Raw genomic sequence first — 16,534 nt, forward strand, 5'->3', positions numbered from 1 at the left:
GTCCTACCCAAAGCAAATTATTTATTCAGCACAATCCTTGATCAAAAGTCCAACGGCCTTTTCTAAAGAAATGAAAAAACCTGAAACTCACAAGAATTACAAGAGGTCCCCAAAATAATCTTGAAAAAAAAACAAAGGAGGACTCACACTTCCTGACTTTGAAATTTATAAAACTATAGCAATTACAATAGTATGTTATGGCATAAAGACAAAAACAAAGACCAATGAAACATTCTGTTTACAGAATATAGAGTCCAGGAAAAAAAAAACATATAAATGGTCCACTAATTTTCAACAAGTCTACCAAGACCATTCAATGGGGGAAAGGACAGTCTTCTTTTAACAAATGTGGGGGCAAAACTGGATATCCACATGCAAAATGAAGTTGGATTCTTACCTTATATCACATATAAAAATCAACTCAAAATGGATCAAAGACCTAAACTTGAGAATTAAAACTATAAAAACTAACAGTTTATTAAAAAAAATTTTTTTTTAACTTTAGAGATGAGACTTTGCAGTGTTGCCCAGGCTGGAGTGCAGTGGCTATTAGAGGTACAATCACAGCACACAGCACACTACAGCCCTGAACTCCTGGGCTTAAGCAATCCTCCTCCCTCAGCCTCCTGAGTAGCTGGGACTACTGGTGTTTGCTACCATGCCCAGCCCAAATTGTTTTTTTATTCCCGGTATAACCGTACCAAGTATTTCTTAACGTTGCAAAGATATTCCTATTACTCTAATGCAGGAAAAATGCACAAAAGGTGAGATGCATATGAAACTTCAGAAATCATTTCATTTCACTTCCTAGAAAGCTACAATATTCCTACAATGCCATATTTCTAGATGCAAGGCTTATGGACAAATAAGTGATTATTAAAAGCAGTTAATATAAGCAACTATATTAGAAATTAAAATCACTTAATGATTCAGTCATCACCACCCCTCCCCTAACCCCCCAGCCAACTAGTGGCCTGACAGATTAAGGAGAAATGATTTTTTTTCTGGTTGTTAATATTACTTTATTGTCTACTATTCCTTTACATACAATGTCTGGCATTCAATCAAAAAAAAAAAAAGAAACATGCAAAGAAGCAAGAAAATGTGGAACTCATTGTTATGAGGAAGCCTTCAAGAGAACAGTCACACAAACAGAATATATGAATCTTTAGGTAGGGATTTTTAAATAACCACAAAAGTACGTTAAATCATTTAGTACAAAAGGTAGATCATGTATACAAAGAGATAACGAATTTCAGTACAGAGAGTATATGTGAATGGGTGTGAATGTATACGGAAGTGCTAGAAATTTTTAAAAATCAGAAATCGGAACCACTAGAAGTTAACAAGATGAACTATAAAAATAAAAGAAATAGTGATTCCCCCACAAAAGTTGGTTCTTCCAATAGAATGATAACTGGTAATNTGTTTTTCTTTTGACATTGCTTGAACTGAAAGTGTTAAAATTCCTGGTATCATGAGGAGCTGAGCAGAATTTCAGCCCTTATTATTTCCCTTTCCAACTTGCTTTTCTGTTTTTGAAACGGAGTTTCGCTCTTATTGCCCAGGCTAGAGTGCAATGGTGCAATCTCAGCTTACTGTAACCTCTGCCTCCTGGGTTCAAGCGATTCTCCTGCCTCAGCCTCCCAGGTAGCTGGGATTACAGGCGCCCGCCACCATGCCCAGCTAATTTTTTGTATTTTTAGTAGAGATGGGGTTTCACCCTGTTGGCTAGGCTAGTCTGAAACTCTCGGCCTCAAGTGATCCACCCACCTCAGCCTCCCAAAGTGCTGGGATTACAGGTGTGAGCCACCACATCAGATCAAGAATTATTTCAAAGGACTTATCAGCAGATTAGCATAATAAAGAATCAGTGAAGTTGAAGTTAGGTTAACAAATTATCCAAACTGTACTATAAAGGGCTGGGAGAAGGAGTGTGTGGAAAGAGTCATGTGAAACCTGAGATGATATGAAACAGTTTAATACTTAATATACATGTAACTGGAGTACCAGAAGAGAAAGAGAGAAAATGATAGAGAAATAATGTGAAGAGACAATTGCAAAGAATTTCTGAATTGATGATATAGATCTACCTACACCTCAAGACGTTAGCAAATCCCAAGCAGGATAAATACAAAGGAAACCACATTTGAGACAATTCACAGTCACACAGCTAAATAATAAACGTGGGGAGCTGGGTGGGGAGAATTTGGAGTAATTGCTTAATGAGTATGAGGTTTTATTCTGGGTTGATGAAATGTTTTGGATCTACACAGTGGTGGTAGATATACAGTACTGTGAAAGTACTGAATGTCACTGAATTGTTTAAAATGATTACTTTTATGCAATTCACCTCAATAAAAAAACTGAGGGAGCCAGGCACAGTGGCTCACACGTGTAATCCCAACATTTTGGGAGGCCAAGGCGGGCAGATCACGAGGTGAGGAATTCGAGACCAGCCTGACCAACATAGTGAAACCCTGTATCTACTAAAAATACAAAAATTAGCTGGGCATGGTGGTGGGTGCCTGTAGTCCCAGCTACTGAGGGGGCTGAGGCAGGAGAATTGCTTGAACCCAGGAGGCAGAGGTTGCAGTGAGCTGAGATCACGCCATTGCACTCCAGCCTGTGTGAAAGAGTGAGACTCTATCTCAAAACAACAACAACAACAAAAAAAAAAAACTGAGAGAAAAAGATATAAATATATAATTCTCAAAATAAAAACATGTAATATGACCCTTTAACATATAAAGATGTTCAATTTCACTGATCATAAGAGAAATGCAAATTAAGACTATGCCAACATACAATTTTCCTACCCATCAGATTGGCAAAAGGTCAAAAGCTTAAAAATACAGTATTTTTCACTGGCCAGGCGCAGTGGCTCACACCTGTAATCCTAGCACTTTGGGAGGCTGAGGCGGGTGGTTTACCTGAGGTCTGGGAGTTCAAGACTAGCCTGGCCAACAAAGTGAAACCCCATCTCTATTTAAAAAAAAAATACAGTATTTGTCAGGGCTGTACATAAACAGGCACTTTCATACACTGCCAGTGGGGAGACAAAACAGTATAACCCTTACTTTTTTGTGGAGACCCTGGTCTCCACAAAAAATAAAAAATTAGCTGGGAGGCTGAGGTGGGAGGAATACTTGAGCCCAGGAGTTCAAGGCTACAATGAGCTATGTAACACCACTGCACTACAGCCTGGATGACAGACAAACACTTTGTGTTCCCCCTCAACAAAAGAGAGAGAGAGAAAGAGAAAAAAACACATCTACTTACTTTAAAAAAAAAACACGAAGAAAAAAGGGATGAATAAACAAGATGCCAATTATACTGATTATCCACATGGAGTATAGAACAACAGGAGGGAATGAAACACTAGGGGGCTGGGGATTGAAGGGTGAGCTAATTTGGGTAAACTGCAAAAAATAAATTCACTATACATTCTTAGTCTAGGGGAAAAAAACAACTATTAGCAAATCCTGAACTCCTTTTAATACGTTTCTTTTTCACAGAGATATGGATGAAGCAACTCTGAAGCCATTTTGTGTGTATTGTAGACACTGTGCAAATGAATAAATGTACTGATGCTGTTGGAAGCGAGGTAAACAGACATAGAGAAGAGGGAAAACCAAGGAGAACCCTATAGAGTTGGGATTGGAATTAAGAGTTATCAGTATGAACCATGGTAAATTATGAAACTCAAATATAGACTGTAAATTACATAACAGTACTCAGGGTTAAATTTCCTCAATGGTTTCAGACACACACATACATAATACAGGGGAAAGAGGAAGGAAAGGAAGAAGGAAGAGGAAACAATAAAAGCAAATGTGGCAAAGTGTTAAAAATTGGTGAATTCAAGGGAAAAGTGTAAGTGAACTCAGGGGGTCTCTGTATAATTCATGCAATTATCTGTAATTTTAAAGTTATTTCAAAATAGTTAAAAAAGAAAGAGAGGCTGGGCATGGTGGCTCACACCTGTAATCCCAGCACTTTGGGAGGCTGAGGCGAGCAGATCACTTGAGGCCAGGAGTTTGAAATCAGCCTGGCCAACATGGTCATGGAGTTTGAAATTAGCCAGGCATAGTGGTGGGTGTCTGTAATCACACCTACTCAGGAGGCTGAGGCACAAGAATCACTTGAGCCTGGGAGAAGGAGGTTGCAGTGAGCCGAGACAGAGCCACTGCACACCAGCCTGGCCAACAGAGTGAAAAATAAAAATAATAAATAAATAAATAATAATAAAATAAAATGTCCCAACAAAAAATAAAGAGAGAGAAGAGACACATATGTATTGAAATTTCTGAAAGCATATACTCAAACGTAAAGCTGTCAATCTATAAGGAGGCGAAGGAGAGGAGGAAAAGGAGCCTCTCTAAAAGATCCTTAAGTAAGACTCTAACTTTCCAGTAACTCTCATTAAATATATATCCCTAAATCAGGGGTACCTAACCTGGGACTAAGGGTAGGTAGATTAAATTCTATCCATCAAGAGGTCTGTGGATAGAATTCACTGAGTCTCTGAACGGAATGGGGAAAAAATGCATTTTAAGTTCAGAAACTTATTTTTTTTTCTTCAATTATGAATGCAGGCAACAAACAGTTTTTGGCAATACCTTTGACTTTATCTTGAAGAGAAATCACACATATTTTCACTTCACATTAGCTGAGGGTCTCAAAATAGTATATATACCATTCAGCACTTTTATAATACAGTAACTACATTTGCAGCTAAATTGTATTTAAAGTAATACATGATTTTTAAAAAACCATACATCACAAATTTGCTTTTTAAATATTTTGATAACTGTATTCCAAAATCACTGTTTTCTTGGTAATCCTATACACTTAAATTTATTCACTTAAAATTGTTATTCTGGGTCAGGTGCAGTGGCTCACACCTGTAATCCCAGCACTTTGGGAGGAAGAGACAGGCAGATCACTTGAGGTCAGGAGTTCGAGACCAGCCAAAAATAAAAAATCAGCCAGTCGTGGTGGCACAAGCCTGTAGTCCCAGCTATTTGTGAGTCTGAGGCATGAGAATCGCCTGAACCCAGGAGGCGGAGGTTGCAGCGAGCCATGACTACACCACTGCACTCCAGCCTGGGCAACAGAGTGAGACTGTCTCAAAACAAACAAACAAAGAATTATTCTAAAAAGCAGACCATGGGCTTCAAACTGACCAATGGTTCCAAGGCACAAAAGTTAAAAATCTTTGCTTGCTCAGAGGTACAGATCCCTCACTTGTTTACAATTATGTCATAATGAGGAGAAGTTTACAGTTTTTTGCTTTGCCATAAAGCAAATTATAAAAAGACACACATTATTGATAATTTTCAATCTAACCTTATTATTTAATTTCTAAATAATTTCCTGTAAGCACCAGCACAAAAGTTATTCTAACTGCAACCTCACACAGAGCATCCAATAACAAATATAACACAGATGTAAAACATACAGGCACACAGCAACTATAACAATGAAGCAAGACTGTGAAACATCTTATCAAGAAACTCAAGTGTTTGTACATCTTTAAAAACTTGGTTAAAAACAAAGTATTTACCATCTCTCTTTTGGAAAATTTTTTAAAATTTCTTTAATGATTGGCTGGTAACAGGCATCCCTTTCTGCTTTCCCAGTTTCACTCCAGTCTCTCACAAACTGTTTCAATGTGGATTTTAACTTATCCATGTCAAATGTAGATGCTGGCATAATCTTTCCATTCCCCTGTTTAAAAAACAGACATCAATTAGCTTCTGAGAGAGTAATCTATTTTTGTTATGGTTAAATAGGCATGCTACTAAGGGGCTATATAGGTGGTTTAGTGGATAAATCACTAGCCTCTCACCTCAACCGGGGTTCAAGTGCAGCTTGAGATCCTAAATGAAAAGAGTTTGGTGGTCTCACTGCTACCCTCAAAAGATTAAGGTCCATTAATCATAAAACCACCATATAATTAAGCAGTCTTTACTCAGGAGAGGACCAAACTGAGCTGCTATGGAGACCGAACATCCTCTCTAAGAGAGGGAAGAAAAGTCCCTCCAGGTCATTGATGGGGCAGCATGGAGAGGCTCACACTGGAGTGGCCCAACTGTATCCATCCTGTGGATACAAAAAGAGGACTTCAGTTTCCATGTACTGCCAGTCCCTTGAGATTTATAAGTGAAAATAATTTCATACAATAAAAGATGAACAGCAATAGATATAAGACACTGAAAAAATATGAGTTAAGCAAGGGAAATTAATTTCTATCTAGTTGATTATAAAAATTTAAGTTGCTGGCTGGGCGCGGTGACTCACACCTGTAATCCCAGCACTTTGGGAGGCTAAGGAAGTTGCATCACGAGGTCAGGCGTTCAAGACCAGCCTGGCCAACATAGTGAAACCCCATCTCTATTAAAAATACAAAAACTTAGCCGGGCGTGGTAGCGGACACCTGTAATCCCAGCTACTCGGGAGGCTGTGGCAGGAGAAGCGCTTGAACCTGGGAGGCGGAGGTTACACTGAGCCAATATTGTGCCACTGCACTCCAGCCTGGGTGACAGAACAAGACTCCATCTCAAAAAAAAATTTAAGTCACTAGTCCTATATCCCATAACAGAACACTATGTTAAAATGCATCAAAATCCTAACAATTATGTTAGTATTTTACAAAGGAAAGCCAAATCCAGTCTTTGGCATACTATTCTATTAAGCCTGATCAAATAACTGAACATTCAAGTGAAAACTTCTTGGGCAGAGCAAATAGTCTATGCCAGATTATAAAAATGAAATCCACAAAGATTAAAAGACCTCAAAATACAGAGGTCGACCCTAAAATAAACACAAATAGAACAAACTTTCACATACATCTTCTCCATATTCTTTATTTTCAAACATATGTATGCAATCATTCACAATGGTCAGTAGTATTTCTTGATTATGATCAATGCATTTCCGGATCTTGTCCAAGTGAAGAAGAAACTGAGGAAGTAGTTTCTGTTGGTTAGCTGGAAGTGATCGAAATTGTCTTTCTGTTCGGTTCACTCGCTCATGCATACTGGTGCTAAAACATAAAAGGTGTTTTTTAAATTTGCAAAAGAATTCTCACCAGAGGCCAATCTTACTTTAGTTTGTCTTTCTGTACAATTATTATGCTGGATACTGTCCTGTCATTTACAATGTCTTGGCTTTTAAAAAGTCATTAACTTAGAAAGTTCTATATGTTTTTACTTTATTTCAAATCCTTCTACTAGCAATCAAAATACATATGGTTTATCACTAGTAAAAGTAAATATATGCACCAGTTAGAAGGGGGAAAGAAGATTAATGTACAATTAATTTATTTTTGTGTTTTAAACTTAAACTTTTCAGCAAAATGCTTTAAATCATTCCTTTTTTTTTTTTTTTTTTTTTTAATGAGACAGAGTCTTGCTCTGTTGCCCAGGCTGGAGTGCAATGGCGCAATCTCGGCTCACTGCAACTTCTGCCTCCCACGCTCAACCAATTCTCCTGGCTCAGCCTCCCAAGCAGCTGGAATTACAGGCACCCGCCACCGTGCCTGGATAATTTTTGTATTTTTAGCAGAGATGGGGTTTCACCATGTTGGCCAGGCTGGTCTTGACCTCCTGACCTCACGATCCTCCCACCTCGGCCTCCCAAAGTGCTGGGACTACAGGCATGAGCCACCGCACCCGGTCAGATTTTTCCATCTTTAAGTAGCAAAATAAATACTGCTGTGAAATTATAATACACAAAAAATGTATCCTGAAATTAACTAAAAATAACCTAGTTGAATTTTTAAAAATATCATAGATCTTACACACTACAAATTACTAAGCAAATAAAACACTGAAATTCTATAGTGTTTTACTTAACAATACCCACAATTTGCATTAGAAAAATGACCCCAAAGGCCATTCTGGAGACTACTTATTCATAAAACCAGAAAATGGAACATTTTTACTTATATTTAATTATTATTATTATTATTGTTTGAGATGGAGTTTCACTCTTGTTGCCCAGGCTGGAATGCAGTGGCATAGTCTCAGCTCACGGTACCCTCTGCTTCCCAGGCTGAAGCCATCCTCCCAAGCAGCTGGGACTACAGACGTGTGCCACCATACTCAGCTAATATTTTTGTATTTTTTTGTAGAGACCAGTTTCACCATGTTGCCCAGGCTGGTCTCAAAATCCTGGGCTCAAGCAATGTGCCTGCCCTGGCCGCCTAAAGTGCTGGGATTACAGACATGAGCCACTGTGCCTGGCCACAAGAATATAATCTTTTTTTTTTTTTTTTTTTTTTTTTTTAAGATGAAGTCTCACTCTGTCGCCCAGGCTGGATGCAGTGGCATGATCCCGGCTCACTCCAACCTCTACCTCCTAGGTTCGAGTGATTCTCCTGCATCAGTCTCCCAAGTAACTGGGACTACAGGCATGTGCCACTATGCCCAGCTAATTTTTGTATTTTTAATAGAGACGGGGTTTCACCATGCCCAGCTAATTTTTCTATTTATAGTAGAGATGGTGGCGGGGCGGGGGGTAGTCATCAAGACCATGTTGGCCAGGATGATCCTAATCTCCTGACCTCATGATCCACCCACCTCAACCTCCCAAAGTGCTGGGATTACAGGCCTGAGCCACGGCACCGAGCCAGAAGATCATTTTTAAAAGTTAAATATACACTAACAATATATCATTTTTATATCAAGATGGCTAAAATTTAAAAGCCTGACTATATCAAATGTTGGTGAAAATATGGTATAATTAGGACATTCATACACTAATGGTAAGTGCATAAATTAGTGCAACCACTTTGGAAAATAATTTAGAGCACTGCCTAGGAAAATTTAGCATGGTACTTGCCTTATGACCTAGCAATTATTACTCCTAGAAACTATTGCAAATGGGCCACATGAAACATGAACAATCTTTGTCACAGCACTGTTAGAAATAACAGGCCAGTGCAGGGGCTCATGCCTGTAATCTCAGCACTTTGGGAGGCCGAGGCAGGCGGATCACTTGAGGCCAGGAGCTCAAAACCAGCCTGGCCAACATAGTGAAACCCTGTCTCTACTAAAATACAAAAATTAGCTGGGCATGGTGGTGTGCGCCTGTAATCCCAGCTACTTGGAAGGCTGAGGCAGGAGAATTGCTTCAACCTGGGAGGCAGAGGTTGCAGTGAGCTGAGATCATGCCACTGTATTTACAGCCTGGGCAACAGAGCGAGACTCCATTTCAGAAAAAAAAAAAAAAGGGAAAAAACTATCTTGAAACAACCCAAAGGTCTATTATCAGAAATTACAGTATAGTTACTATAGACTGTAGAAATTACAGTATAGTTATACAATGGAATGCAGCGAAATGAGTAAATTACAGCTCATAAAATAATATGTGAGGACTAAACATTGATTTCTTTTTTCTTTTCTCCAAGTTCCTAAGAGGCCTGGGGCGTCACGCCTTATAAACTATAAAATCTTGTTAGACAGGTTTTTATTAACCCTATATAATGACTTACTTTCCAACTTGACTCTGGTATAGCATCATATGACAGATTGCAGACTCAGAAGGAAATCAAAATATTTTACCCCAAAATATATTTCTTTGACATTTTGAAACGGCGGGGCCAACAGATTTCAATGGCCCCACAAAGCCATGTTTCCTAGTGGAAATGTGCATTTGTCAAGAATCTCCATTAATGTAACCAGGCCTTCCCTCTCTAGGCCTTTCCTGGATCTAGGAAAAATTAACTGAGAGCCTGAAAACATTAAAGTCTAAGAAGAGACATTTGGAATCTCTTCCCTCTGAGGGCTGCTCCCTGGGAAGCTACATTTACTTAACAAGAACCTTGGCCTCCACAAGCCCCTTATCTACCTCAGGCATTCCTTTCTACTTAAAACAGCTTACCTCTATCAACCAACTGCCAACTAAAGAATCCCTGAAACCCACCCATGACTTGTAACTTCCTTTTTCAAGATGTCCTACCTTTTGGGTGACATCAATATATACCTTCCATGTAATTCCTTTATCTCTAAAATGATAAAACCAAACTGTAACCCAACTACCTGGGGCACACTTTCTCAGGACCATTGGACGCTGTGTAACCCTGTGGTAACTATCACATTGACCCAGAACCAACCTCTAAATATATTTTGGCAGAAATTGGTTACTCCCATCACCATCTGGAAAATACTCAGGAACATATACATTTGTTGGAAAAAGAACTGCAGAAGAATTCATAAAGTACAAATGCATTTTATAGAAAACAAAATATATTATTTAGGGATTGAGCATATGTGGAAAAACTACAAAGAAAGTAAAGATGTAAAAATTCAGGATAACGATTCTGACGGTGAAAGGATGTTTTTAAAAAACTAGACGGTAAATTGATGAGTGTTTACTATATCATTCCGTCCACTATATCATACTAAAATTTTTGTATTTTAGTAGAGACAGGGTTTCACTATGTTGGCCAGGCTGGTTTTGAGCTCCTGGCCTCAAGTGATCCGCCTGCCTCGGCCTCCCAAAGTGCTGAGATTACAGGCATGAGCCCCTGCACTGGCCTGTTTGTTATTTCTAACAGCGCTGTGACATACATACATTTTATATGTATATATGTATGTGTGTATGTTTAAATGTTCTTTGGTATTCAATATGAAATGAAAATATTTTTCATTTTCAATTTCATTTTCAATACCTTTGTCATTTGCTTTCTTAAGTCTTTATTCATCCAAACAATTTTCTCATTTTTACCTTATGCCAAATTACTCCAACTGCTGAACAGTAATGAACTTCAGAAGAAGTCCTGACAAATAAGCAAAAACCTGACTGACTAGTCACGATTTTACAAGCTTGTGTTTGGTGGCCTGGTGGGGGGGCCCTCAGGGGTACGGTGAAGAGATCAAGTTGACAGAAGCTCCACTGACTTCCGTATAGTAATGAGCTTTGAAGTCAGAAAGATCAGGGATGAAATCCAGGTTATGGCACCTATTTGCCACATGACATCAGGCAAATTACTTCCTTTTTGCAACTTTCTCATATACAGAAGCAAGATAAGAATGAACAACCATAATGATGATGATCACAGAATCTACCATTTATTGAGATTTAATAAATGGCAAGGACTAAACCAAGTCAGTTGATACTGATTATTCTGAAACATCTCCATAATGAGGTAAGTAGCATTATGTTCCTCTGCCTATCAGACAGGGTTTCATGGGAAATAACATATTCAAAAGATTTAGCCCAATAGCTGAAAACACAGCAAGCACTCCAAAAAACAGTAGGTATATCTCATTTACATTACTAAAGTGTTCAAAGTATGAAAAATGCAGAAAATTAAAAGTACATAGGGAAAGAAGGCCTACTAATTTCTAGAGAGAACTACTTCTAAGCTTTTGGCACATTTGTTTTGTTTAATACAAAGCTGCAGTGGTTCATGCCTGTAATCCCAGCATTTTGGGAGGCCGAGGTGAGAGGCCTATTTGAGGCCAGGTATTCAAAACCAGCCTGGGCAATAGGGCAAAACCCTCATCTCTACAAAAAAATAAAAAAAATAAAAATAAATAATAAAAAAAAACAATTAGCCAGGCATGGTGGTGCATGCCTGTAGTCTCACCTACTCGGGAAGCTGAGTTAGGAGACTTGCTTGTGCCCAGAAGGTCAGGGCTGCAGTGAGTCACGATTGTGTCACTGCACTGCAGGGTGGGTAACAGAGCAAGACTCTGTGTCCAAAAAAGAGAAGAAAAGAAAAAAAAAAAGACAAAGTCATCTAGCATCTTACTTTAAGCTGAATACTAACAAATTATAAGTGTATATATTTGTTGGGGTACAAAGTGGATGTTCATCATTCCATCTTACGTAACCAGCAGTTACTTAGCTATTCCCCAACTACTGGACATTTAGACACTCACTTGTTTTTATGATGAACTTTTTGTGTTCAAAATCTGTTTATATTTTATTTAAAAAATTAGCATAAATTCCCGAACCTAGAATTACCAGGTGAGAAGGGGAATAAGGTTTTTTGTTTGTTTTTTGAGATGGAGTCTCACTGTCACCTAGGCTGGAGTATACTGGCACAATCTCAGCTTACTGCAAGCTCTGCCTCCCAGCTTCAAGTGATTATCCTGGCTCAGCCTCCCAAGTAGCTGGGACTACAGGTGCATGCCACCATGCCCAGCTAATTTTTATATTTTTAGTAGAGATGGGTTTCACCATGTTGGCCAGGCTGGTCTCAAACTCCTGACCTGATCTGCCAACCTTGGCCTCCCAAAGTGTTAGGATTACAGGCATAAGCCCCCACCCCCCGGTGCACGCCCAGGAATAAGTTTTTTTAAGGCTCTTGATAGAAAATGATGTGCAGAAAGACTCCATCAATTTATATTCCTAACAGCAGAGTATGACATTAAAAGAACTAAAGAGGCCACAACAAGTGAGGCAAATAGCAGAGCTTCAACAGTTCACAATTCACCGTCAACAGATTGAATAGCCTCACAGAACTTTCTTCCTAGTGCTTACTTCTGAGCACTGGGGATGTCCCACAACTTCCCTCTCACCACACCTCAAAACTCATATCCAAACTGAACTTCGCATATGCCCCACAAAAACCTGCACTCCTTCCTTCATGGCTAGTATTGACAAATGCACCCAAGTTAGAAAATAAGGAGTCATCCTAAATGCCTCTTTTCTTAGTCCCACAATCAATAAGCTCAGGATACTTTTCAATTCTATTTCCTAACTCCTCTGCTGCCCTCCCAGCTCCACCTCTAATCAGATGAATTCTTCTAAAACACAGTGTCATCTTGGTCATTATTCAGTATCTCTGTATTTCAGCATATGTAAAAAGCAATAAATGTTCAGTTACTTTCCCACGATGCCATTGGTCGTCCATGCAAACTACTTATTACCAAGTAGTATCAAGGTTGCAAGGGTGAGTTGAGATGAGTTACAGATTGGTTAGAAGAGCTGTCAATTCCTGATACAGAAGCTAAGTAACTACACAGAGCAGGATGGGATCCTTAAACCCCTGGTTACTTAATGGTGTGTAAAGCTGCCATAACATACATCCACCAGTGACTCTTAAAATAGATGGGATCTGGCCGGGTGCAGTGGCTCACGCCTGTAATCCCAGCACTTTGGGAGGCCAAGGTGGGCGGACTGCCTGAGGTCAGGAATTCGAGACCAGCCTGGCCAACAAAGTGAAACCCCATCTCTACTAAAAATACAAAAAAATTAGCCAGGTGTGGTGGCACACACCTGTAATCCCAGGTACTTGGGAGGCCGAGGCAGGGGAATTGCTTGAACCAGGGAGGTGGAGGTTGCAGTGAGTAGAGATTGCACCACTGCACTCCAGCCTCGGCGACAGAAGGAGACTCTGTCTCAAAAAAAAAAAATTGATGGAATCTTACTAAAGTTGACAATATAGTCCAATCCTTACCACACCCTTATAACTGAGGCTAACTTCACTATTCTGGAAATGCCTACCCTACCAGTATTGCTTTAAGGCAGGATGGGCAAACTACGGCCCACTGGCTACTTGGTGGTTTTTGTACAGCCTTATTGGTATACAGCCACACTATTTGATTACACACAGCCTAAGGCCCCTTCCACTAAAGGGCAGAGTTGAAGAGTTGTAACAAGAGACCACTTGGCCTTCAGAGCTTAAAACATTTACTGCCTGGCCTTTCTAAGAAACTGCCAAATCTGCTTTGAAGGAATGTTTGACAAAAATCAGACCTCCTCGGTTTTGAACTAAGTCAGCATCAGGAGGCCACATCCTCTCGCTGATAAGGGGAGAAAGTAAACTTAGTAGCCATTTTTCCTCAACGGTATCTAGAAAGCTGGTGTCAGCAGTGACCTCAATTCTGATTTAGTCACCTGTCATCAGGGTGAACCCATACCAGGTCTGAACTAAAGGCCATAGTCACAGGCCCATTCCTCTGCACTTAGTTGAACTACTCTAGGAAATCCAAATAGAAAAAAAAATAACTTGTCAGAAATAAAGTCTGTCTTGATTCATTTTAAATCTTTATTAAATATCTAACATTAAATTTGTATTACTAGTATAACTCCTTATTAATCCACAGTTTTAGGTAATGATTTTGGATTTTAGGTCAGATTCTACCACAACTTGATTGTGTAACCCTTAGGAAGTTGCTTACCGCTTTGTGTATATCCACATCCTCACCTGTAAAAATGAGCTCTAAATCTCAATATTAAAAAATCTCAACTTGTTCTTTTTTTTGAGACAAGAGTCTTGCTCTGTCGCCCAGGCTGGAGTGCAGTGGCACGAGGTCAGCTCACTGCAACCTCAGCCTCCCAATTAGCTGGGATTACAGGCATGCGCCACCACTCCCAGCTAATTTTTGTAGTTTTAGCAGAGATGGGGTTTCACCATATTGGCCAGGCTGGTATCGAACTCCTGACCTCAGGCAATCCACCCTCCTTGGCCTCGCAAAGTGCTGGGATTACAAGCGTGAGCCACTGCGCCCATCCTAAAATAATCTCACCCTGTTATCTCTAAAAGTAAGAAGTTTCTGAAAAGTCTTTCAGTTTTTCAACTCTAATATTTTCTATGTGCTGAGATGTTTCACTCATAATAAGACTGGGTTATAAAACTAACATTTTTGCTATTCAATACAAATGAGCTATACTCATTTTTACCTTAATCGGAATGTCATCTAAGCAAAATCTGTAGGAACCACAAAACTGGAACCCATTAGAAAGATAAAATATTAATCAAAAGACATTCCTTGCATTATGACCTTTTATCTAAGTCTCCTACATGTTAACTAAAAGGCATTTAGCAGTAAAATCGTACCCTGCAAAATCTAGAAGTACACTTGGCCCTTGAACAATGCTCGGGTTAGGGGCACCAACCCCCTGTGCAGTAGAAAACCCACATGTAACTTTGATTCTCCAAAAACTTAATTACTAATAGCCTACTACTGACTGAAAGCCTTACCAATAACATAAACAGCTGACAGATGTTTTGTATGTTAATATATTATGTACTATATTCTTACAATAAAGCTGGAGAAAACAAAATAAGAAAGTCGCAAGAAAGAGAAAATACATTTACAGTACTGCACTGTATTTATCAATACTGTAAATTCACATTATTGAATTACAAGATGAATCTTCTGTCTGAAATGGGGTTGCGGGGCAACCTCGGCTGCAGACCTCTATCTACAGTACATATCAAACAAATCAACTTTTTCTTGTAATGTCTTGACTTTTCTCTTCTTCTTGGGAGCACCTGCAGCATCACCAGTAGCACTTCACATGGAACCCATGATGTTAATTAAGGTTTATGGTATTACATTAAATTTGATGAAATCTGTTTACTGCAGTATGCAATTTACCTGACAGACAAAAGCAGAGTGATTATTTTAAGCAGATATTTGCAACATTTGAGCTCACTACAATAGCAACAGGAGGTGGCTACAAAATTATTACAGTAGTACAGTATCCACTACATAATTTTACCCAACTATGATTTAATGCTATATCTTTGCTTGTTTACATTTCTCTCAATTGCAAATGGCTCCATGTAAGATCTGTGTTTGTGTAAGTTTTGATATTTTAACTTTTTATAATAGATTTCAGTATATTTTATGGTAGTAAATATAAACTAATAGCTACACATATGCATTCATGGCATAACTTTTCCTGAATTTTTCAATATTTCTAGGCTATGCAAGTTTGCTGTTTTTCAAACTTGCAAATCTCAAAACAATTTTCCAATATATTTATTTCAAAAAACTTGTGTGTAAGTGGACCCATATTGTTCAAGGGCTGACTGTACTTGCTAAATGTCTAGAACCAGATTGTCTATCACAACCTACTTCTATAATGGAAAGGCTTTTATTTGCACTGTCCAATGCAGCAGACACTAGCCACATGTAGCTATTGAGCACCTAAAATGTGGGTAGTGAAAATGAGCAACTAAATTTTAAAGCTTATTAAATTATAACTAATTTTAACTTAAATTTATCCCGATATTAGTGGCTAAAGACAGTTTAAGTCTAGAAGATAACAAAATATTAGACTGTAACAATCCACTATTTTCTGCTATATAAGCTTTCTGTACAACCTATCCTCTAAGTGACGTTTTAAAAAGCATATTTTTGATGTTATACTATTTTCAGTCCAAGTATTTGAAGTATTTCAAGAAAGTATATACAAATAACTAATTTTTTTTAAAGTGAAATTTCCTGAATCCAACATTACACTGGTAAAGAAGAGAGTATAGAAAATAGTATCACAACCACTAGAATATTCTCACAAGAACTCTTCACTATATTGCCACACTTCAGTTCCAGATCAACTCCTACCCCTAACAGGCCCATCCCATACCTACCCATAAATACCGATTTTAAATTGGTCCTAATATATTAAAAGTACAGGCCGGGCGCGGTGGCTCACGCCTGTAATCCCAGCACTTTGGGAGGCCAAGGCGGGTGGATCACGAGCTCAAGAGATCGAGACCATCCTGGTCAACATGGTGAAACCCCGTCTCTACTAAAAATACAAAAAATTAGCTGGGCAT

The 16,534-nt window shown here is 38.8% G+C and overlaps 1 protein-coding gene across 4 annotated transcripts in view; it reads right to left on the reverse strand.

Moving 5' to 3' along the window:
- Positions 1-16,534, reverse strand: part of CARNMT1 (carnosine N-methyltransferase 1) — a 43,312-nt gene that overhangs the window by 24,541 nt on the left and 2,237 nt on the right. For all 4 annotated transcript variants that reach the window (XM_017543239.2, XM_037743739.1, XM_037743738.1 and 1 more), the window contains exons 2-3: positions 6,856-7,051; positions 5,570-5,733 (exon numbers count right to left, since the gene is read on the reverse strand). In XM_017543239.2, the coding sequence (XP_017398728.1) occupies positions 5,570-5,733; positions 6,856-7,051 (360 nt within the window). The remainder of the gene's footprint in view (positions 1-5,569; positions 5,734-6,855; positions 7,052-16,534) is intronic.

This window comes from Cebus imitator, unplaced genomic scaffold, assembly GCF_001604975.1.
Source record: "Cebus imitator isolate Cc_AM_T3 unplaced genomic scaffold, Cebus_imitator-1.0 Scaffold150, whole genome shotgun sequence".
NCBI classification, from domain to species: Eukaryota; Metazoa; Chordata; class Mammalia; order Primates; family Cebidae; genus Cebus; species Cebus imitator.